This window comes from Excalfactoria chinensis, chromosome 12 (assembly GCF_039878825.1).
Source record: "Excalfactoria chinensis isolate bCotChi1 chromosome 12, bCotChi1.hap2, whole genome shotgun sequence".
Taxonomy (NCBI): Eukaryota; Metazoa; Chordata; class Aves; order Galliformes; family Phasianidae; genus Excalfactoria; species Excalfactoria chinensis.
Genome location: NC_092836.1, coordinates 11,382,369 through 11,406,948, shown reverse-complemented (window position 1 = coordinate 11,406,948; position 24,580 = coordinate 11,382,369). Strand labels below are relative to the sequence as shown.

The window sequence follows — 24,580 nt, the reverse complement described above, 5'->3', positions numbered from 1 at the left end:
CCGCTGACCAATAAGAAGCCGGCCAGCTGGGCGGTGGAGCCAATCGCAAAGGCGGGCGGGCGACAGGAGGGAGGGACATCCTGTTCGGGGCGGAGCCGCGTGTTTGCAGCGGGGGGGCCCAGCCAGCTGGGCGAGCCGAGGGCGGTGGGAGCAGCAGCGGCGCCGATCAGTCCCCGCGGCCGCCATGCCCGGCATCGACAAGCTGCCCATCGAGGAGACGCTGGAGGACAGCCCGCAGGTGGGTTGGGCGAGGAGCAGCTCCGTGAGGGGAGGGCAGATCGGGCCGGACTCGGGACTGCCAGGCCTAGCGCGGCTTCCCTCGGCAGCGCAGAGCGGGAGGCCCGGCCCGTTCCCCTGTTGTCCCGTGCGGCGCGGGCTGTCAGCTGTCAGCCGTCCCCGTTCATCTCTGCGGGCTGCGCGTGGGGGCAGAACGGCCGTCAGCTTCGGGCTGCGGGGCGTCCCCTCCTGCCGCCGCTCCTGGTGCGCGTCCGCGTGTATCCGGGAGCGCTCGTGCGGATGGAGCCCGTCCGCGCTTCTCCAAAGGGTGTTTGTTCAGCTCCGTCTTGCCACGAAATATGCGAACGCTTTAACAGACGGGCGTTGTGCCGCTTGTTCCTGCTGTGAGAACGTGGGAGATGCGCGGTGCTGAGATGGCTTCAGTTGCTCCGGTATCTTCGCCTCCATTCCTGCTGCTCGACCTCTGTCAGCGGTGCCATGATATTACACGGCCATTTATTTGTTGCAGAATTCTGTAGTACAGGTTTCTCTTGCTGCCCGCACCAACAGCAGTTAGTTTGTACCGCTGCTTTTCTTCGGCATGGAAAAGTTTACGGTGTGAATATCTATATAAATTATTCACTCTTTTGAATTAGATCCTTGTTTTGCTGCACTGTTTATGCAGATGAGCACCAGTTCCAACGCTGTAATAGCATATTCATTGGTAGTTTTGATTCCTCAAGCGTAGAAACTTTATTTACTAAACAGAGAATTTGAATCCCTGTAATAGCAGTGACAACGACTGTGACAAATCTAGATCAAGTGGAGGGACAGCTTGGGAAAGAAGGCTGTGTAGGAGGTGTATCATTGCTTTCCATAAGACAGTGTCCCATATAGCCCTGATACCAGATGTCAGACAAGATTCAAGCACATAAGACTGAAGCGTCACTTGGGAAGCTCAGGCTAAAAGGTGACATTTTAGAACATCACTGTCATTTCTTTGGTGCTGTCTGTGATAAAGGCAGACTAGCAAAACCCCACTCAGCCCTGTGCTTGTTTGTTGATGTACTTGCATTACATTTTCTATTAGAGCTATAAAATTCTTCTATCTTCCAGCCAACCTCAGATTTCAGTAATCACCCTTAGAACACAGCTGTAGTTCTGTAGCCTTCTACATTACTTCATTTCTTATCTTTTGACATCAGTCCATTGAAAATCACAACATTCTGACAAATGACAACATCTTGAAGAAAGAGGAAACCCTGCTCCCATGAGGAGTTGCCATGGCTTTTTGGGTGACGCGTTCGTACTGTTCTGTTGTGTTAAAAAAGACCATTAATCTAGACAGGTTTTCAGGGCTGAACTGTGCACTGGAATTCAGTACCATTAGACATGTTTGAGATGCTAACTTCACTTATATAAACTCCAAATCAGACTTATTCTGCATCCAAGGGAAGATCTCTTAAAGGATGAATAAATCATTGATTTCCTTTTGGTGCAGGGATCCACAGGACTCAATGGCTCCATCTCATGTCTCTTTCAATACAATATGTACAGTGACATGAATTGTTTAACAGTTCACTGACTTTCAGACAGGTGGTTTCCTTGTGCAGTTTTGTGCTGGCAGCTTCTGGTACAGCAGCTGATCCATGTGGGATGAGAGCATCGTAAGGAGCATGCAGAGCTCCTCAGATTTTCACTAGAAATGTGAGTGAACAGTTCCTCCATTTTTTTATTCATCAGTATCTGTCAGAACTTCTCAATTTCAGTTTTCTTTCCATCGCTAGAATTACATTGTCAGTTTGAAGTCAATAACTGATATTTTAATGATAAAAACCATAGAAAATGCTTTTACTCCACAGGGTTCTGTATTACAGAGTATTAGAGAGTAAATATAATCCAGAAATCAAACACAAAAACACAAGTTGCAGGATCAGGTTTGTTGATGCTTGGTTTAAAGGTCATGAGCATATAAGTCAGTCTTTATGGTAGTTCTTTCTTTTGCATTCTTTCATATCTGGAGGACTCACGGCTATTAGGATGACGCACTGCGTTGCCACACCTGATAACCATCTGAGCTCTCCACCTCTTTCCTCCTCCACCCACCCCCCAACACTTCTTCCAGTTGTTTTACAAACAAGAACCATCATTAAAGTGATTTGCTGTGTTGGTAATGCTGTTTGCTTATTCTTTCCCCTTAGGTATCCTGTAGGAGTTATATGGTATGATCACATCTGTGGGACAACCACTTATCAATTTGAATTAAATAAGAGGCTTTCATGGTCAAGTGATCAAATAACACACTTGATAAGTGTTTATACAAGGGCAGATGGACTACATTGTAAGGCACATTTCAAGGTTCTATTACCTTGTTTTGTATGCAGTGCAATCCAGTGCTTTTCCCTGATCTCACCAGAGGATTTTCCTGATCTCCTGCATTGCTCTCTCATTTTCTTCCCAAGCTCCAAAAGTTCCGTCCATTCCTAATCAGGGAAGCTACAGCTACTCTGCTTGAGGAAGGCTGAGAAAGAGAATTAACAAGTGTTTAAAACTGACAGTTTGTGAGAAGTTAAAAATATCTGTTATGTTGTCACAATGCTCTTCGTTTTCTGTCTGCACATTAATTTCAGTATGGACCTAAGAATGCACAGTCTTCTTGCCGGGAAGTTAAGAGTTAAAGGTTTTGTGGGTGTTGCAAGTGATTGCCCTGGCATCCAAGCATCACAGCCAATATTTTAGTGCAATACTACGCAGTGTTTTCTTAGGAAGAGCAACTGTAGCTTGTGCAGAGTTCCAGCTACATTCTCTGCTCTTTCCCCTTTTGCCAAGCTATCTGATAACCTTATGGTTAGGAGTAATACTGCTTCCAGATGCAAAGATGAAAGAGCACTGAGTAAGCATTTTAATTCATCTTAAGGGCAAATTCTCCCTAAGCAACCTGATTGTTTTCTTGTCTAGCCAGTCAGTTCATCAAGTGCAGGGAACGTCATTCATGCCAGCTTACCAGAGGATTCTGATCTGTCTCCAGTAACTTCCTTCAGGCCAAAGCAGGGAGGTACAGACTGCAACTGGGTGGAAAAAACAGCGGAACAGTTAGACCTAGATGTTGGTGATCAGTGTTTTGAAGTCCAGAATGCGGACAGCAGTAAAGACAGCGACCACTTCTAAAGTTATGCAGGAGGTGCATTTGTGGGTGGCACCAGTGAAGGGCAGGCTGTCTGACAGGCTGGGGACAGCAGACAAAAGGACAGATCTGACTGGCAGGTGGTGGGGCAGAGAAGTGTGTGTATCAGGAAGAAGATGTAGATTCTATCAGTTTGATTTGGTTACTTTCAGTTCCTCAGCTTTTTGAGCACAGAATTGGCTGCTATTGCAGACGTGAGTTACATATCCCAGCACAGCCAGCAACTACTCATGCAGAAGAGAGAATGCTAGAAAGCCACAGCTGTTCTTTCTGCAAAAGAAATGTGTTCCTGGCATGCTGTTTAATTCCAGTCAGTTTTCCTTGGGGATATACCATAATGATATACCAGTAGTAGCTCACAGTTCCAACGCTTATAATTTATATTTATCCACATCACTTGGTGCTGTCTGACAACGTACTCCTTTAACCTGGAGAGAGGCTGAGCAAGACTGAGCTTGGATGTAGTTTTAAAATACATTTTGTTGTTGTTTTTTCTAATTCTCTGATAGCAGCACGTAGCGGTGGATGCTGTGACAGAGGCTTTATAAACTTTTCAGAAAGGAGGTCTGAAGCACTGCTGCTTAACTTGGAAATTCTCTTGCATTAAAATAGCTCTTTGCTAACGTGGCACATTGTTCTGATTCACTGTTACAGACCCGTTCCTTGCTGGGAGTGTTTGAAGAAGATGCTGCTGCAATTTCCAACTACGTCAATCAGTTATTTCAAGCAATGCACAGAGTGTATGATGCGCAGGTACTGTAACAAACTTGAAAGAATTAAAAGCAAATATCTACTGTATACCATCAAAAACACAGAAGCCATTGTGCACAGTACAAGTTGTGAATGTAGTATCTGTAAATACTGATTAGTATCTGCTCCTACCATCGCTATAGAAACAGAAGGACAGAATTCTTATGTTGTCTGCAAACCTGTCACCAGGATTCCTGCTTCTAGGTTCCATGTCTGCAATGTTTTGCTTTTTAAACGTGTGATTTTTAAAAATAATAATTTAAATCAAAAAGTAACAAACTTCTTTTTTTTTCTAAATTAGAATGAATTAAGTGCAGCAACTCATCTGACTTCAAAGCTTCTGAAGGAATACGAGAAACAGGTATAGTATAAATCACTGCTGGTTTGTGTGGTTAGGACTGTATTTTTGTAGTCTTTTATCTCACAGAGCACAGTACAGAATGTATTCAGGTTTGATTCAGATAAAGCAAACTATTAAGGTTGGTGGCTCACATTGTTGCCAAAAGAATCAACCTATCTTCATATCAGTTCTTCCAATGAAAACACAGGTGCTTTCCATTCTGTGTGGTGCACATAAAGAGTTTGCTGAAGAGAAATGTGTTATTACTGTTTTCCAGAATTAAGTACTTCTTACATTGATAAACGTTAGTAAGTTCTGAAGGTTTTATTTCTGGTGTTATTTTAGAGTAGCTCAGTTAGAATGAATGGAACCAAAAGTTAAAACACATTAATGAGGGCATCATCCAAACACTTTATGAATGCTGACAGGCTTAGAGAGTCAATCAGCCACCTCATTAGGAACCCTGCTCTGGTTCCTGACAACTCATGGTGAACATTTTTTTCCCTAATATAGAATCTGAACCTCCCCCAATACATCCTTGTGCCATTCCCATGCGCCCTGTCATCTGTTCAAGAATCAAAGGGGTTAAAGAGAAGGGGTGGAGAGAAAACGAGGGAGAATTTAATACTTACTGTTCCCCAAAACTATTTTATCTGAGACAATTTAAAAAACCAAAAAGGGCTTCACAAAATAGTCCCACAGTGCATTTCAAGTGCGTCATTTTAAAATAACTACCTTGTTCATTCTTAGACATTAATAGTATGTTTGTGTGAATGGCAGAAAACACTACAACCAGCATAACCTCCTTTTATTTTTGTTTGGGTTTTTTTGGCAGCATTTTCCACTAGGAGGAGATGATGAAATTATGAATTCTACTTTACAGCAATTTGCAAAAGTGATTGATGAGGCAAGTACTTGCCTTTATTTCATTTACTTTGCTAATGTTTGTCACGTATTCACTTTGAATTGTTACCTGTAGTCTTAAGATTGCAGGTTCAGAACTGGCTTTCATTTGACAATGTTGAACTTTTGGTGCAGTATAAGCTCAGGGTTACATAACCTGAAGGTAAAGAATCAATTCAGCAAAATGAGTCCACGTTGCTGAGGATCAAGATGGGATAACTACAAAACCAAAAGCATTACAGAAAGATAAATGACATTATAGAATGTCAAAAAACACCTTTGTCTTATCAGGGTATTTGCATCCCCTGATTTCAGATACCTGACTGATAAAGGAACCTTTTGCTGTTTGTATTAGAGACAGGCTGAATGACTGACTCTTCTGAAAAACATTTTAGCATCATTAAGAAGCAGGATTTTTCCTCATGATTCCTCTCCTTTGTTTAAGTGCTATTGTTTGAAAGAAAGAACATTTTCTTTGGATCATCCTCGGTAACCTGAGGAAGATGGACCGTGATGTAGCTGGAGAGAAGCTGTAGAAATACATGGACTGGTCAGCAGAAGGTGTGAGGCCGTCTTCTGACATGATTCAGCTATTTGGAGTATAGATGGAGGGAATAAGGGAGAAGACTCTCACAGCATAGCGTTCTATGTAAAGATGATGATGAAATAAGGAACCTTAGCAGAGAATAGCTGCAGAAGTGAATTTGCAAAATTATGTTCAAGTTGTGCATCAAATTTCAGTGAAACCCCTCTTGCTTTCTTACTTTCCTCAGTCTCAGCACTGTTTTCCTAAAAACCTCCTTTTTTCCCTTATTTTACAGCTCAGTTCTTGCCATGCAGTACTTTCTACTCAACTTGCAGATGCAATGATGTTTCCTATTACTCAGTTTAAAGAAAGAGATCTAAAAGGTAGGGTGATCAAACAAATGCTGCTTTTTCCCATAGCAGCAATAACAGAAATCACATCATTCTATCACAGTATCTCTATAGCTCTTATTGTACACGACAGGATCTGCTACTTATTTCTCAGCTCTCAAGTGTATGCATCTCCTAATGCATTTAATGTAAACTGTTTCTACTCAGGAGAGCATATTTTTAGACACCAGCTAACATAGTACGAAATGATACGATACTTCATTATGTACTTCACAGCTTTTTTTCTTGGTCTTTGTTTTATGGTAAACTCCAACATTGCTTTTTGCTAGTTTATGTTGTGAAGTGATGCAAAAACGCAGTCAAGATTAGAGTAAGTTTTCCTAAGCATTGTATTGATTTCTGTGTCCTGATCAAGACTGGAAAAACATCTAGAACGTGACTAATTGTAGGTAGGAGGAATTGCACATTTAGCAGCAATCACAGTGCTGAGGGGTTTTCTGTTTCCTGATACTTCCCTTTCTCATGTGCTTCCTCTTCCCCAACTAAGATCAAAGCTCTGAGCAGAACAGTAGCTGATGCTTTTGGACTGATTATTGCAAAGTAGGAGCAGACTTTGCCAGCTGCAAATGCCTGTACTGATAATTTAGTTCAGTATGTAGTATGAACTGTACCTGTTCAGCAATATAATATGGCATGAGAAGCCTTTATATGTCCATATAAATGTTAATACTGACTTCATTAACTGTGATATGTTGTTTTGTAGAGATATTAACTCTAAAAGAAGTTTTCCAAATTGCAAGCAATGGTAAGTGTAAGACAGTCTGTGTAACAGATATTGCAGTACAGCAGTATTCTTGTGGAATATTTACTCAGAACATTAGTGCAGATAGCTGGAAGGCCTAATTACACTGTAGTTTGTTTTCAGTGATATTAAGCAGCCAGATATCCTGGAATATCTTGTAAATCTCTGCTTTATGGACCAAAGCATTAAGGCAAATGGACAGTACTGTCTTCCTCACAATACTTTACATGTGTATATAGTTATAAAATAATTCAGGATTATGCTTTTAAAATTAATGTAAAGAGTAAGGCATTAGCTTACGTTTTAAACTCAGCACTTAAAATTGATTGATAAATACAAATCTAATCTCCCTAAAATTTGATAGTCTTCTTCCCAACTGTCAGTAGGTACTTTTGCTCTGCTATGTCCTTGTCTAAATCCAGATAGTTTCATTGCTTCAAAAGCAAAAAAGATGAGATAGAAGTTTTCAAGGAGAGTTGACTCTGTTTGAGTTTGAGTCAGGTTCTCAGACTCTGGGGGAAATTGGTTAGAATTGATCTTTCAGCCCAAGTATTGGCAGCCATGTAGTAAATATGAAGAAGCAAGAATTATTAAAGGCTTTATTATGGCAGAACTTTGTATTTGGGTTTCTGTACAGGACACGGGGATATGAAAGTGTTTATGCTATATTTTATAAGTGATTGATTTATCAAAATGATCCCTTCTTCTCTTTTCATTGCTTAGACCACGATGCTGCCATCACACGATACAGTCGGTTGTCAAAAAGAAGAGAAAATGAAAAGGTTTGTAAAACAAAATGCTGATAAGACAACTTCTAGAGGAGTTAGGAACTAATTTTTGTCTAATGTAAGAATTTGTGATGAAAGATAACGTACAACAGGTTGCACTTGAAGTTTGATAGTTGATGTTGTAGCATTCTGGGCAGTTTGGTTCATAACACAAAAATAAGCTTTCTTGAACACACTGAAAAAGCTAGAAGGTGAAAGCTGTGACACTGTAGTCCAGTTGTTTTGTGATGAACTGACTACTGTATACAATACTGCACGTACTTTGCATGCATCCCTCATCTGTGAATTACAGAAAGGGAATTGTAGCACACAGCAGTTAATGCTGATAGAACATTATTGTTCTTGTTTTTTTCCTTGCTGTTTGTAAGGCTGTTGAGAAGACGTGTGATTAACACCAAGACTCAAACACACTTCTTTCCCCTCTCCCCTTGTCTGTGCCTCTTTAGATCAAGGCTGAAGTTACAGAAGATGTGTATACTTCCAGGAAAAAACAGCATCAGACTATGATGCATTATTTCTGTGCATTAAATACCCTTCAGTACAAGAAGAAAATCGCTGTGTTAGAACCCTTGCTAGGATATATGCAAGCTCAGGTAATTTCACATTCTATAAGCTGTAGGCCTGAAAGAAGATGTAAGAGAGTTGAACTACTGAAACTGACTGTTGGGAATAAGGAATAAAACCAGATTTCTTCTTGAAGCTTTAACCTCCTGTCATTAATTTCTTGATTGGTTTATTTAGTTTCATTCATGACCAAGTTCTCCCTTTTCCTCTTTTTTTTTAAGATAAGTTTTTTTAAAATGGGTTCAGAAAATCTCACTGATCAACTGGAAGAATTTCTCACCAACATTGGCACAAGTGTACAAAAGTAAGTCGTTTTTGTTCAATTTTGCACTTTTGCACAATTATTTTTTCTGTTTCTACTTAGTAATATATTGTCTCTGTTAGTAACACACAACTTACCTTAGTGTTCGCAGGGAAATGGAGTGCGAAGTAGAGAACATGCAGCAAACTATAGAAGACTTGGAAGTAGCCAGTGATCCACTTTATTTGCCTGATCCTGATCCTACGAAATTTCCCGTCCATAGAAACCTAACACGGAAAGCTGGGTATCTCAATGCAAGGAAGTAAGGCTGATTTGTTACTGAAATCTTTAAAAATATTTAGCTCTGAGGAAGCTAGAAACATACACTGTGTTGTTTTGGAATAAGGGATGCTGATCTTAAATATGTACTTTAGTGCAGTAAGTCACATCAGAGCTGTTCTGTTCCTAACGTTGGATTCCCTCATTTGTTTATGAGTGTAATTTCACTGCATTGTAATTGTAAGCCAACAAGACTGGAGCTGGAAGCATTTTTGTACAAGCATCCAGTAAAGCTCTGGGATTCATGATGCTGATAAATACAACAAGCTTGGGTTGTACAGGGCAAACCACTATTGCCTAAACACACTTTGAACATCCTTCACAGTGTGATGAGGTAGACTTTCCTCCGCTGGAGGGAGCTGTTACGCTATTAAGGTCATTTTTAGTGCTTGTAAAAGGGTTGTAAGAGTAAGATTTTTTCAGTAATTTGTGTAATAACCTCCAAACAAGCAGGCTTTTTTCTTTAAAGTTAAGTTAATTTTACTTAATTAACAGTGAGAACTAAACACTCACTGAACAAGGCCTGAATTCCTGCCATAGAACACAGTTGCAGCAATTAATACTGAAGAGAGTATCTGAACTACAAGAGAGGCCAAACCACAAGCAATACTCATTTTTGGTTCCTCTCTGTTGTTCTTCTGGAAGAACAGGAACACAAACGCACTCTATACAAAACTTTGATAACCTCATTGAACTATACAAAATACTTGGAAAATTGATATGTCTTACATGCCTTGGCTAATGCTTACCTCAAGCCCTCCAGTGAAAACAGAGTTTGGAGATCATGTAAAATGTGCTGATAAAGGCGTATCAGTTGAACATTCACCTTTCATAAAGGAGTGCTATGAAAACTGAACATCAAAACTAAAGAACTGATGTCTCTTCCATCTACATACTTGTATTGGTTGTTAATACACAGATGGTAGCAAAGATGGTAACAAACATACAGAAGTAATAAGCAAAGGGAAACTCACCAGTGGTGGTGCCTTGGCTGAAGAAGCTGGGGCAGTCCTCACTGGAGAGCAATCTCCAAGAGATGCTGCCTCAGTGGGAGTCAGCCCTTAAATGAGGTCTCAGAGGGGATGGAGTCGAGCTCCACCCCTTCCGGGAGCACAGCTACATCACTCTCACCTGTGCTCCCACAGCTGACCCCACACTTGCCTCAGCTGATTAATCAGAGGTTCAGGCTGTGATTACCAATCTCCCATACAATACTGTCTCATAAAACCCAAGAAAGCAAATATTTTTGTAAACTCTGCCCAGCAATGAATTTAAAATAAATATGCAACAGATGAGACTAATGTAGTTGCAAAGCTAACCTAGAACACTACATGAGGAAAAAAATTTAAGTGCCCATACAGCTTGCTCATGTAATTTTTATTTTAACTATTCTAATTATAGAGCTCAGCTAAACTAACTTACTAAGCAGGGATCTCTTTCCATGTTCTAGTAAAACAGGGCTGGTATCTTCCAGTTGGGAGAGACAGTTCTACTTCACTCAAGGCGGAAATCTGATGAGCCAGGCCAGAGGTGACGTGGCTGGGGGACTTGTCATGGACATAGACAATTGTTCAGTGATGGCTGTGGACTGTGAAGACAGACGGTACTGTTTTCAAATAACATCTTTTGATGGTAAAAAGTAAGTGTTCTTACATTAGTTTTATCTGTAAGAAAGTGTACTCACTACTTAAGAAAAATGTTCTGACTCCAAATCCATCAGGCTATCATCTGTCTGGAGTGTATTTAGAACCTCAGTCTGGGGGTTTTTACCCCAGTAAGCTCAGCACCTTCTCCTTTCACACTTTTGTCTGTTGTAAAAATGATGCTGATGCCATCAGAGCGAGGCCGGTTGTTTTCTCTGATGGCCAATAAATTCTTCAGGAAACAACAGTTATTCGGCTTCAGCTCAGGAAGTATCTCTTGCTGTGACTTTAGTATATTTCTGAACAGCTGAAGCTTCTGATAACAGCACCACATACCTTTGGAGAAGGCTCTCCTTATTCATAGCCTGACCGAAATTAAAACCATGGAAAGATATTTTTCTTAAGTGAGTAAGATGAGCTCTTCGATTGCTGTACAGATGTTGTAAAGGATACAGAAAAATGCATTTTCTTTCCCCAGTTAAATGTTGTCTGCGCTCAGTACACAGAATCTGCAGACTTGGTTGTTTCTTCATGCAATGCGCAAACATTAAAAAAGGGAGTTTTTAATCTGGAAGGACGTGTGAGGCATTTCAAGTAGGCAAAATTCTGTTTTCCATTCTCTTTCAGGTCTTCGATCTTACAGGCAGAGAGTAAAAAAGATTATGAAGAGGTAAGTTTGCAGGAGGACCACATGGTGAATTTTCTGTTGCACAGAAGGGAATGCATGAATACAAATAGTTGGAGTGCACACTTGATGTGCTTCAGGCAGTAAATAGTGAACATTCTACCCATGAGAACTTTCAGAAAGTCTGACAAACTATTACTGCGTTTAAATCCTTTTCCATAATAGAGTGGGATTACAAAAAATTGTTCTAAAAGCTGTTGAAGGCAGGTTTGGGTGAACAGCTGGATAAGGAAATACAGAAAATGTGGTACATTCAGCCTGGATTTGAATTTCTCTGCAATCTTTATTGTTCTATTGGGGTAAAATAGTGTTTTATGCTATTTTTAAGGCTTTAGCTGGGCTGTGTTAGCCTGGTCCTGAAATTACGAGGTGGAAAAGGTGCTGAAAGCAGTCAGTGCTGGGGGTGTTTAATCAGCTTTCTCGGAAAGAAGCTGACAAATCTAATGTGTTCTTTTTCCTCTCTTTTTCAGTGGATATGCACAATAAACAACATATCTAAACAGATATATCTAAGTGAAAACCCTGAGGTAAACTTCACCAAAATCACCACATCAGTAATATTTTCATACGTAGATACTCACAAAGTTAACAGGAGATTAACTGGATCTCACTGGATAGCACCGAACTGAGTACTTCCCACATGTCTCATCTGAGGCTTCATGTGTGGCTTTATAGATCTATGAAAGCATGGTCCGAGTTCTTTCAGTCATCTGAAGTGCTTCTGTAGGAAGGGTAAAAACTACGGGGCTTTTGGTTTTGATATCATTATAATATATATAATATATAATATATATATATATTGTACTGATATAAACTTAAACTGTGACCATTATTCCCTAAAGCAGGGGAACTGGCCCAACAAAATGTCTTGTTTTGTAATAGAGCATGGAACTATGTGTCTGATGTGCAGAAAATCATACTCCTTGATTTGCTCTTGAGCTTTGAAGCAGGGATGGGTTATGTGAAAGGAAACTTGCCAGTGCTTCCATACCAGATATGAGCACTGTAGTTAGAGCAGTTGAATAACACTGAGATCTGTTGCTGAAGGCACGTGCTGTGACAAGTTCAAAGCTGAGGTTCTTTAGTCCAGGCGTACAGAAGCACAAAGCCCTGAGATCGCTGAGGGTGTATTTATATATGCATGAATTCAAGAGAATAACAAGATCTGTGACCCCTTTGTAACAATTAGAATTCAATATTTGGAAGCCTTTTTACAGTTCTGATGGTTTTAGGATTATGAATGTCAGTTGCTGAATAAAACTTATTTCTGCCCTTCAAACATCTTCTGAAAAGTACTGCTTGAAAACAGATTGCTCCCAGCTCCTTCTATATTACCTGTGATATCACTGCCCTCTCACTTCACAGTGGCTTTATACTCTCATTTTCTGAGTCGCACAAAACTTTGCTTCTTCACTGCTTTCTCTCCTGTATCTTCCCTCTCCAAAATCCTCTCTATTTCAGGACTTTTTTTTGTGTTGGCTTTACCCCATGGAGTAAAGCCATCAATATTAAATACTGATATCCCAGAACAAGTAATTTCAGTAAAAGAATAAAACCAAATTCTTAAACTTTAAGAGACCTATTTTTTGCTGAATAACATTGTTACTTAGTGGCTATTTTGATAGTCATTCCTGTCTTGGTTTTAAAGAAACATTTAAACATTCCCAAATTTCAAGTGCAGACTTCTGAGTCTTTGTGTTCTGTTAGTAGTCGAGGTATGTTTTGAAAGTGAGATCTTTATTTTTCTTCCTGTATCCATTTGCTTGCTTTATCAGTCAGATTGCAGTTCTGCTGCTGGCTTCTACTAACATTTGCAGCATTATAAAGCACGTGTGTTCACTCAGGTGAAAACTAAAATCTGGCACCGTATTTTGAGGAAAATGTTTTCATTTACTTGTTGCAGGAAATTGCTGCCCGTGTCAACCAGTCAGCTCTCGAGGCCGTTACTCCGTCACCTTCATTTCAGCAGAGGCACGAGAGCATGCGTCCGACAGTGTAAGCTGCTGAATATGGTCATCTGAAGAGCACTGCTGAAAAGAATCTTGCATAAAGTTCCAGTAAAAAACCAAGCCAGACCAAACCAATCAACAACAAGGATAAAAAATTCATAAGAAAGCCTCAGCTTTCTGTGTTCAAAGGGAAAGCTTTGATAGGCTGAGAAAAACATTTTCAAGAGCCTTGCTGGCGTTGTTTAGCACCCATTGGTACAAACAATCAGATTTCCTGCCAGTCAGAAAGTTGTGTTACATTACATTACGTCTGGTTTGTTTGTTCTTTGTATTCATGCTGAGTTTTATCCTAATGTGTACAACACCTGAAAGCAGACCTTAGACTGCATTGTTTCGTGTGCAGTTGTACATTGATGTTAATCCGATGGCATTGCTGATGCAAATAGTAACTATAACTGACTTAAGTTTGTTTGGAGTGCAGGCTCTGATTATTTGGACATGCCTTATCCTCTTCAGTTTTTAGATTCCGTTTTGTTTTGCAATATTATATTCATCTTCCTTTGATTTAATTGATTATCAGGCAACCTGAAATTAACACGCCTTCATTTTCATCTTTCTGCTTTGTTTCAGACAATCTCGGCCTCCCGCAGCCCGCACCAGCAGCACGGGGTCACTGGGATCCGAATCCGCCGCTCTGTCTGCACTGTCCCTGGACTCACTGGTTGCCCCTGACACTCCTATTCAATTTGACATAATATCTCCAGTTAGCGAAGATCTGCCTGGTCAAGCAAAGTCTTCAGGGCAGTCAGGCAGGTAGGAAATGTAGAAAGACAAAATAAAGTCCCAAATTAAATGTGAATTGAAAAAAATAATTAAAAAAAAACAACCATGTTTAGGCTGCAGCTCCACACACACCGGTTTCCTTTGCCCCTCCTCTTTCTCATTTTAAAATAGTAATTTACAGATTTGCAGCGACCTGTGAAGCAAAACAAGTATTTTTTGTTTTTGTTGTTAAATAGAGTTCTAAAATGTGAGTTACTCTCATAGATTCCGAATGTTGTTTTCTAATTTGCAGCAGCTTTTCTTGCTTTAACAGCTATTTTTTTTAATTTTTTTTTTTAATTTGATTGATTTTAACAATTTGGTTTCACAAAGTATTTTCCTTTCCTATTGCTTGCTCACCCAGCAGCTTGGGTTATTTCCTCTTGGAAATTCAAGAGAAATTTGGTAGCCCTGCCTCCAGGTGATGATGGCATACGATGACACTCTTCTTAACCTGAAAGGTGAGTGAAAATGATCTAGGCTTCTGGAGCGACCTCCCATATAGACAAGTTAACATTGTCTAAGAGCTCCTCCCAAAACAGAAAAGCCTTTTCTCCTAGCTCAATTTTTTTCAATTTTCCCATACAAAAATGATACTAAAAATCTGTAAATTGGCTCCGCATTTCTGGAACTGTTTGTGCAGAATTCAGATATTAAGAAAACATATTTGCAGCTCCAGCTCTTCTAAGGGAAAAAAAGCCACAATAGTGTGTTCTGTATTCTCCTGCCTTTGAGAAAAATAACTTCCAGTTGTTTAACTCATATGTATGAGAAAATGGTATATATGCAACTTTTTTTACCCCATCTGGACAGTTCTTCATTGTTTGGTATAACAGAATAATCAGTTGGCTGACTGCATCATTAAGAACATACTGACTGAAAATCAATCTTGAACTGCATTCCAGGAAGTGGAAAGTTTAATACTTCAGCTAAATTCATGTCATCAGTCATAGTGGAATTCGAGACAATTGCATTATTCATAAAAAAATGACTCGGTTTTGCATTTTCTATCAGTGGAGAATTGCAGTGTTTGGTACAGAATGCAGCAAATCTTACGTACATAAATTAATATAATAATAATAAACCTACCCGAGTTTCTGATGCTGATGACATAATCTTTTTATTCTGTGAGATCCCATGAGGTTTTGCATTTGCTGTTCCCATCTAGTCTTGGGTGACAAGAGTAGGCAAAAACAATTGCTAATAGAGTTTATCTGTAGAGTATTTACACAGGTCATATTTCAGTGGGAGGATTCTTAATTGAGTCCTCGTTATTTAAGCATTGTAGCAATGCAACCTCGACTGAACATGAGAGATCCATGTATTTTTTCTCTTAGTTCAGAAATTTGCTTTTAGAACACTTAACAGTAGAGAAGGTGGTGATTCATTACTCCCCTATAAAACCTAACTCAAAGTTTATAAGCCCTTGCTAAGTTTATTTTAACTGATCTCCCTGCTCCCCATGTTCTTGTCAGCACTGCTTTACTGCTTTTCAAAATACAGACTTGGAAGCCTAGAGTATTTTCACTTTTTGTTGTAACTGATAGCACTTCTGAGAGCCAGAAACGGCCACATTTCTCTTGACCCTCTAGGAGTAAAACCCCAGTGGTGTTTTCAGAAAGCTGCACTTGAAATAAAACCAGTGACTTTTCTTCAGTAAGTAATGCATCAACTTGAGATAGTGCTGAGAGGTGTGATGCTCCTTTGGAGTAATGAATGGAGTAGCAATTTGGCTGTACCTCCCAAAGCTGTTCTGTCATGCTTCGTTCCCTTGGACTTAATTCAAGCATAAAAAACGCCATGGGAGCCCAACTCTGTGGCAGCAATAGGACAATAATACCCGCTATTCTCCCCATCATTTGACAGTTATCTTATTCTCAATTAAATTTCTGCCCTTACAAATTGCTTGCCTTTGTCGTAGGTTAATTCCTCCAGATTACAAGTTTGTGAAGTCATGATCTTGTTCTCATTTTATGCAGCATGAGACTACATTATTCATTAGTGGTTCCTGTAATCTGACTCCTGGTTTAATGTCTTCATTTTTTAATAGACGCACAAATCCTTTTGGTGAAACGGGAGGCTCAAAATCTGAAACTGAAGGTAAAAAAACCTCAAACTTCAATGCAAAATGAATCAGAGAATTTACAAATCCATTTTGTACGTTTACCTGCACCTTTTCTCCTTGTTTAACTCCAGTTTTAGAGTGTTGAGTTAAGTTGCATTAGCAATGTATTAGACAAGTTGAGTTAAATCAGACTGCTGTCTGAAAGGCCTGGTTCTTGTTCTCTGCTATAAAACAAAAGTATTTTATTGCATTTTTTGTAATCTTGAAAGCAAATTAGAAGGTACATATCTTGCTGTGTGGTCACTCATAAGCACAAACAGACTCTTTGCAATTCATTGCAAGTCTGGTGTTTTCCTGAGTACAGTTTTGGTCTTGGAAGTAGTTTTGAACAGAAGCCCCCACACGGAGTTCACTTACTCAGTACTTTTGTTTCTCTTAGATTCGATTCTTCATCAGTTGTTCATTGTAAGGTTTCTTGGCTCCATGGAGGTGAAGTCTGATGAAAGTCCGGATGTTGTTTATGAAACAATGCGTCAAATCCTTGCAGCTCGGGCCATCCATAACATTTTCAGGATGACAGAATCGCATTTATTAGTCACTTGTGACTGTTTAAAGTAAGTTTCCTTCCTGACTTCTACTAATGTTTATTTACTGAAGGAACATTTTTCACTTTGGTAAAATTTACTTTCTGGTTTGTTTTCAAAACCAAATTTTTAGGTTAATTGATCCACAGACACAAGTTACAAGACTACGAGTAAGTAACTTTACCTTCTAAGATAAATACCCAGCAAAGTATTCCTTTACTTTATAAACAATGTTATTAAATGTTGGCAAAAATCACTGACAGCATCAGATTTCCAGACAGATTTCCCCAGAAGCTGAGGCTGATGCAAACATTGGGTTTGAGGGCACTGAGCTCAGCATGAAAAAGACGTTTTTAAAAACAATTTTTTCCCCCTGATTTGATAGGGTAAAATCTGAGGAATATGAGAGGATTTTATTGTAACAATCTGCTTTGATATAATTGGTAGAGGAATAGAATTAAGATTGGAATGAATTCAGAAGTCCAAAACATTTTTGTTGCCTTTTTTTGTTTGGTTTGCTTTGGGTTTTTGGTTTTCCCATCATTACATTGACAGCGTTGTACGGTGCTGGTTTGTTCACTTCTGCACAGTACATGCACATGACAAAAACAGGTGGGGTTTTCACGTGGAATCAAATATGACCAACTTAATTCTTCAATAAAAGCAGTCTTTATTTTCTGTATTTCAAAGCTGTGCCTCCCCTGCCTTTGTCTCTGCACAGTTTATAGTCATTTCATTCATTTGGGTCTTATAACGATGCTCCATTTCTCAGGGACTGAAGGTATTATCATTTCTATAACAGGAAATACTGAACATACAAAATATTCTTCATATCATGCCATGTGTGTTTTCCTTTTCCTCCTTTGTGGCATTAAGTTCCAAACCACCCCAAAGCTGTGAGCTTTTACAGGTGCACATGCAGTGTTCTACGTGTGTTCCTCTGTGGTGAGGAAGAATTCTCATGCTGTTGGTTTGTACCAATTGCAGGAGGGGCCTTCAGAGTTATTTCTGGTCCACCTTCTTTTGGGAATTGAGAACACAAAGCATTTGTATTGAAGCAAACAACAGTGCAGTACAGTGGAAATCTATACAGAATGTCTGAAACCACTTTTAATCTCTCTGTATTTGATCCTTTCTGGCAGTTTCCTTTGCCCAGTGTAGTCTTGTATGCTACACATCAGGAGAATAAGCGCCTCTTTGGATTTGTGCTTAGAACTTCAGGAGGGAGAGCTGACAGTCGACAAACTTCCATCTGCTATATCTTTGAATCAAATAATGAAGGGGAAAAGGTATTGCTGATGGTTATATTTGTATCCATTTTCTGATTCCAGTTGTTTTCTGACACGGATTCTAAAGGTGTTAGTTCCATTCAGGCCGTCTACGGGATTTGTATGGGAGAGTTTATGTACTGAAAACAAGTTAACCTGATAGATGAAGTAACTGTAAAATGCTTTAGCACACTATCGTACCTGATGTGGGAACGTGGCGTGCTTTTAAAGGCATTTTTGTTAGATTCTTACAGACGATTTCAAATTTGATTTGTATTTAGATTTGTGACTCCGTTGGACTGGCAAAACAGATTGCTTTCCATGCAGAACTGGTAAGAATCTCTTTGGGGGAGAGTATCCTTGTGAATGGAAGGGAGAAGGCATATTTAGTGTGTAATAGAATATATCCTGCAGGATGCTTATAGATGCAGTAACGCTGTTGCAGAGAACTCAAAAGGGTTTGTTCTATATAATTTGAACCCAAGATAAAAAGATCTTCTCCAGTACCTACCCTGGAACAATGCTCAAGATTGGAATCCACTTTTTACCTTTAACAAACATACCTGTCCATTAAAAGAAGCATAAATCAGGTGTCCCAGCAGTTTTGAACTAGCTCAGATAAGCCCACAGCACACCAAGCACACTGGGCAGTTGTTTCTTTTACTGTTATTTTTGCCTTTCAGGATCGAAAAGCATCAGAAAAGCAAAAAGAAATGGAGAGAGTCAAAGAGAAACAACAAAAAGAACTGACTAAACAAAAACAAATTGAAAAGGTACGTTTTGTTATTTTTAATGCTATTTTTTGTTGTGGTTTTTTTTCCTATTTATGTAACTTTGTTTTGTAGCTTTGTAGTTCCAGCTGCAATATCACGTTCCTTAGAACCAACAAACAGAGTATTGTGGAACCAGGTTACTGAAGTATTTTCTGTGCAGATCCTGTATAATTTTGTATTTTAGTTCTTCAAAAGAGCTTTTCTGAGGAGATAAAAAACAGAACATCTTCATAGGGGGTATTTAAGAGCAGTGCTTGAAGGAACATGTATCACAGACTGTCCCATATGTGGCTGCAAGAAAATATCAGCCATGCACTGACACAGTTCAATTGGAGATTGGAGCCTGCAGGGAGCAGGTTGTAGGCCAAGCTGTTAGTTCTGACCTGCTGTATTATATGGATTACCGGTACAGAGGAGATAAACACATAAGCTCTCCTACTGATGTCCGCTTTTGAATCCCAAATGTCCAAATCTTAGTAATAGTATTCTGTTTCTACCTTATGGAGCTTTAGCATGAGCATTATTTTTCTGATTTCCTTCCCTTTCCTCCCTCCTTTCTCTAATTAGGACTTAGAGGAGCAAAGCCGACTGATAGCTGCTTCCAACAGATCAAACCCAAGCAGTGGAGAAGGACAGTTTGTCGTCCTTAGCAGCAGCCAGTCAGAAGACAGCGATTTAGGAGAGGACGGAAAGAAGAAAAGGGAATCTGAAACCTAAGGTTGCCTAGTTCATTAAAATTGGAATCACGGATCTAAGTAAGGTCTACAAGAAGCGAAATCTAGGTGGAGGGTCTGTTGTATTATATAAAGACTTCACAATGTCTAGACCCTAATATGCCTTGCTGTTTCTTTCTCAATTAAGTGATTGCCACTTTCGTGTCAGTTTCGGTTCTCTTTTGTATGCCACATAGACATGGTAGCATCACCATTCTTTTTCTCAAAATTAGGTTTTCTCAAAGAATTCTCTGCAGGAAGGGAAAAAGATGGATTTTTCTTTTTTCCATTTACCCATCTGTGCAATTGACTGCTTTGGAAACAAAACCTAAGCTCTCACTGAACTTGAGTAGTACTGAAATTTGTTCTTTACACTGCAGTGTGTAGAACACCTTGCTGGAAACAAAAGTGGGCGTCCAGATAAGACAGTATGAAACAAAATCTGCACTGTGGTACTGTCTTTTTTTTTTGGGGGGTGGGGAGGATTAAAATGCAGAAGGCTTCCTTGAACAGGAGATTAAAAAGATACTTATCAGACATAGGTAAGAGCTGAAGAGATGCAGTTGCACTTTGCTGCATGAGGAATGCATAAAGAATTCCTTATCAAATAGTAAATATAATGCATATGTTCTTGTTGCACAAGTGCCATGTTTGTGGATTTTCCCCAGTGTGTAATGAAGAGCAGTAAGCCGTTGAGTTCGTTTTCAATAAAAACATGCGTAGAGTTGCAAAAATATTAAATTCCACACAAAAAAACCCCAAAGGCCTTGCTAGCAAAATACTGCATTTGCTGAAAATGAGTTCAAGCTTTCTGAGTCTATTGATAGAACTGGATTTTGCAAACAGGAGTAAAAGACTACGCTACTCTACATCCCATAGTCAGTTCCTAATGTGTTTCTCAAAGCAGTCTCTGTTTATACCTCATAAGCCTGAACTCCATGGCTCATACCCTGTGTAATATTTATTTTGTATAATACTAAATGTGCATTCATCTTTTGATCCAGAAGAGAAAACGTGTTTGAAGTAAGAAGAAATATTTATTTTTGCACTAATTACTATAAATACTAAACTCCAATGGAACAGATATCTCTCTAATAGTGGCCTGAGCATAACAGAAAATGTAGAAAGAGAAGAGTATATTCTAAGATGTTTTATAATGGTTAAGAGTGTTTTACTGTTCATTGCAGAACATTTTTAGTCTTCAGCTTTCAGCCCAGCCCTTCATAACTAGAATTGCATGGTGCTGGTTAAGTGAGGGATTTCAGGACCTCTGCTAGATGGCTGTAGATGCATAAAAGGAGTGCTGTCCTTATAGGCTAACAAAGGCAGCCTCCTCCTGCTTTTTATGCTGGAGATAGATAGGCATTTCTATGCAGCAACCAACTGCATCTGCCTCCTGTCACAAGAAAGAAAAGGGAGCATTGCTCTCATGGTGCCACTGGCACCACAGCATAGAGAAGGGACTGAGCAGCTGTGGAAGTGCTCACAGTATTTGAAAGAAGAAGTGGAGTGGGAGACTGAGCAAGAGAGAGGCTCCAGGTTCTCTTCCTTCTGTTTCAGCACATTCATCCTCAGAGTAGCCAGTAGCTTGCAGCAGTACCTGCTTTTGCTATTATCCAGTCAGGCCATGTGGCATCAGCCTGCAGCCAGATGTTGCCTTGTGGTGTCACATGGACCATACGCATCTAAGGCTTTAAGAACAAACAACAAAAAACAAAAACTTAAGTGGCATTTACTTCCTATCTAGTCTTGTATCCTCATCTGTAAGAAGCTACTTTCATTCTTTTGAACAGAAACGTACAGAAAGGCAGCAAATACTTTTCTTTCCTCTTCCTGCCTATATCCAGTTGCGTGGCAGCCAGTTTACCTCTACAAGTTGCTTCAGTTTATGTTTCCTTCTCTTGGATATTTTTTTTGATGTAATGATTTCTACTTTCTATGAAACAACACACCAGCACAGCCCAGATTTATAAAATCAGTGCGGTTGAAAATATGACTAATATCATCTAGTCCAACCTCCAAACTTCCTGTGTCCTCCTCAAGTACACACAAAGATAAATTAATTCAGCAACAGCACAGAAAAATATTAAATCAGTGGTTCTCAGTTCCAAGAATCTGGTCACCAGATCACGAGGAGGACAGCTAACAGATAGCGACCTCATCAGAAGGTATTGCTGACAGGGTGCCTTATTAAAGAGAGGGCAGAGAGCCGAGTTACCTTTTCTTGAACCCACCCGTTATGTTCTAGACATAAACACAGAACTATGGGAAGGAAATGAAGAGAAAAATCTGAGGCACTGCATTGCTCTTATGGAATTTTTCAGATTAAACAATATCCAACTGGAATTACTCCAGTTGTAGCTCACGTTTTACTATCTATGCCATTAAATGTAGTTTTCTTAATCAGACAGCATGGGATTGAATTGCATTTCACTTGCAGTGAATTATTCTTTTCTCCCAGCCCCTGAAAAGAAGGGAAATGAATGAGGAAAGCAGCACTTCAAAAACAAAGAAGTGCCATGCATGAATGAAATGAGGAGGTTTTGTTTTGCTTGTTTAGGTGAGTCTTGCTGGTGTAAAATGAGCAAAGAGACAGATAGATATAGAAGCTTTTGGGAAAGTGATGAAAGCTGCAGGAGCAAAGGGCAAGTTGTGGGAGATCAGGATGGTAAAATGGAACAGTACAGTGAATTAGCAGTGGGATGAGAATTACTCAGTGCCACTTAAAGGGAGGAGCACCTGGGTCTATGGATAGAACTACCATAAGGCAAGGAATAGCTGCTGAGGTTTTATCCATGTCCTCCTCAGAAAATCTTTCTGATACCCTTTTATCTATGAATTGTAGAGCTGCTTCATCAGGAAACATGTTTCTTAATTAAAAAAATTACTTAGTGTTTACTTTGAGAGTACAGCTTTCAATATAAACACTCACATTCACCACCTGTTGTTTTAAATAAATTACTGGTTGGTTTCCTTTCCCATAATTTATTTTGCCTGTTTAATATTTCCTGTTGCCTTTTACTTAAGGACTGATCTGAGCTGAAGCTGTAATTTGCTTCATGTGAACACAGTATTATTTCAGAAACTATGTGGGTAATGGGATATTAAGTTTATTACACTGTGTAGGCCATGCAAATCTTGCTCTTCATTGTTCCGCTCTACATACATTGTATATGAATGTAGCAGAGTGAATATCAAAGTATATAAAAAGCGTGGGCAAACTACAGGCATGCATTTCGTTGCATTATAACTAATACCAAGTACTTATTTATGGATAGATTTGAAGAAATCTAAACCTGAGGACAAGTTAATAGTCATATGCAGCTTACACAGACCTGGTAACGTGTGTTGTGTAAGCAAACATGGATTTGATAGTCTGTTATTTCCTTAATATTTTTAAGTTGGAAATTATATCAAGACAGCTTACCAACTAACAGGCAAGTAATATTTAAGGGTTAAGAAACATGCAGACAAATGACATCTTGATATGGATGTGAAACCACAGCTGAAAAACCTCATGCAGCTGAGCCTTTTAATGAAGATATTATTTATTTCCATTGCAGAAAAATATTGGCTGGTCATATGTTTATGGTGAAGTCTGATGAATAAAAGAAGGGGCACAGAATTTAGGAGAAGCCAGTGGAGAAAGCTGTGTTGTTATGCAGTCTCTTGTTATGTCCAGAACTGACACACTCAGAGAAAGAAATCCTGCCTCTGCTTAGTGAGTTCAGTTGAGACACTCGGTCTGACAGCAAGAACTGCCTGCTTTCTTTCCTTTGCTCTCTTTTGCAGAATTTCTTGCAAGTCTATCAATCTCCAAGGATGTTCTGTCTACCCAAGCAGTAGGCTGTGTTTTTGTCATGCTGTAGTGATATCTAAGTTATCATGGCAAGAATAAGTTGGTGTACGTCATTGTGATTGCACTTGTGTTCCTAATGAAGTTTATATTGCAAGCCAAGGATTTTGTACAATCTTTCAGGTCACTTTTATAATGCAGTGGAGTGGTCAAATTCTTCTGACGATGTTCTGGGTTGGTCCTGTTCTAGTGAAGTGTAAGTGATTTTTGCGATGTTTGAGACTTGCACATTTGTCCCTGAATAGCTGTATTAAAGACCTCCAATAGTAAGCCTACTTAATTCAGCTTTGATTGTTGTGTCTTAACCTTGGAAGCACCAACAGTGTGTTTTATGCCAAAACTTCAGTCAGCTTTTTGTAGGTTACATAAAAGCTTAAGTATAGTAACTTTCTGAGTGGAATTTGTACTGGTACAAAAACTGCCCGCTTCTTTCCTAGTGGTGACGTTCTGGATGTACCGCTATGATGACAGGATACCTTCCTTTCCATTAAACTGAGCTCTAACATGCAGCTGAATCTCTCTCTTGTAAAGTGCATCTCAATTCTCTTCATTTTAATCATATCAGCCAGCTCTCCTCAGAGGAAGTTACTCTACTTGGGAATGCAGATAACTTACTTCTGCAGCAATCAAAGACTGAACGTTAGAAGAAAAAACCCTTTCTATCTCTGCTGGCTTTTAGTGCACGTGTTGCTCTGTTACATGACAACGTGTAGCACGTTGTACAGAGCTGCAGTTACGGTAACCATCAGAATTCATTTGTACAGAAGCTATACCAGCACAACTATTAACAGAGTACCTCCACCTGTTTTCACTGGCTTCATTAGTTTTCTTAATCCCATGACAGACACCATGTGAAAAGCAGCAGCTCATACTACAGTACATTACGGTTAAATTTGTATTTTATAAGATTTGTAGATTTTTCTGGAGAAAAGCAGACTTTTGAACTATGTAACTCCAAGTGAATACAGATGCATGTATAACTAGAAAATCTATGCTTAACTGATAATGAAGGAATAAATACTATTAATACCAGATGTGTTCTGCTGGGTTTTTTTTAAAGACATAGACCAGCATAGGTAGCATTTCTGGAACGAATAGGCATGTGTACTGTAAGATGTGACTGCTTCCAGGTAATGCTCCATGAGCTTTAGCTGCACCTACTGTAAGAGAAACTGGAAAACTGCTCTCTCCAGAACTTGGTTTTCTTTTATAGTGCCAT

At 39.4% G+C, this 24,580-nt stretch overlaps 2 protein-coding genes across 3 annotated transcripts in view; one reads left to right on the top strand and one right to left on the bottom strand.

The window, feature by feature from the left end:
- Positions 1-83: 83 nt before the first annotated feature.
- Positions 84-24,395, top strand: APPL1 (adaptor protein, phosphotyrosine interacting with PH domain and leucine zipper 1). Its single transcript, XM_072347041.1, has 22 exons — positions 84-238; positions 4,055-4,153; positions 4,452-4,511; positions 5,326-5,397; positions 6,215-6,302; positions 7,033-7,074; positions 7,795-7,853; positions 8,306-8,452; positions 8,645-8,727; positions 8,828-8,986; positions 10,454-10,642; positions 11,274-11,316; positions 11,802-11,858; positions 13,235-13,326; positions 13,911-14,093; positions 16,153-16,202; positions 16,607-16,781; positions 16,885-16,921; positions 17,894-18,040; positions 18,301-18,351; positions 18,703-18,792; positions 19,360-24,395. The coding sequence occupies exons 1-22, from the start codon at positions 185-187 to the stop codon at positions 19,507-19,509; spliced, it is 2,127 nt and encodes a 708-aa protein (XP_072203142.1). The 5' UTR covers positions 84-184; the 3' UTR covers positions 19,510-24,395.
- Positions 2,643-24,580, bottom strand: part of ASB14 (ankyrin repeat and SOCS box containing 14) — a 28,696-nt gene continuing 6,758 nt past the window's right edge. The window contains exons 8-9 of one of the 2 annotated variants that reach the window (XR_011905087.1): positions 3,221-3,284; positions 2,643-2,737 (exon numbers count right to left, since the gene is read on the bottom strand). The gene's annotated coding sequence lies outside the window, so the exon portion shown is untranslated. Of the gene's footprint in view, positions 2,738-3,220; positions 3,285-21,078; positions 21,197-24,580 lie in introns of those variants that run through there. The other variant, XM_072347044.1, reaches the window with a different exon arrangement.

What these genes read in the sequence shown, in the direction of transcription:
- APPL1 (XM_072347041.1), top strand. Translation starts at nt 185, where the DNA reads ATGCCCGGCATCGACAAGCTGCCCATCGAGGAGACGCTGGAGGACAGC. An exon ending in ACAGAGTGTATGATGCGCAG is followed by an intron (nt 4,154 to 4,451) that starts GTACTGTAACAA and finishes TTTCTAAATTAG; the next exon opens with AATGAATTAAGTGCAGCAAC. An exon ending in TTGCTTTCCATGCAGAACTG is followed by an intron (nt 18,352 to 18,702) that starts GTAAGAATCTCT and finishes TTTGCCTTTCAG; the next exon opens with GATCGAAAAGCATCAGAAAA.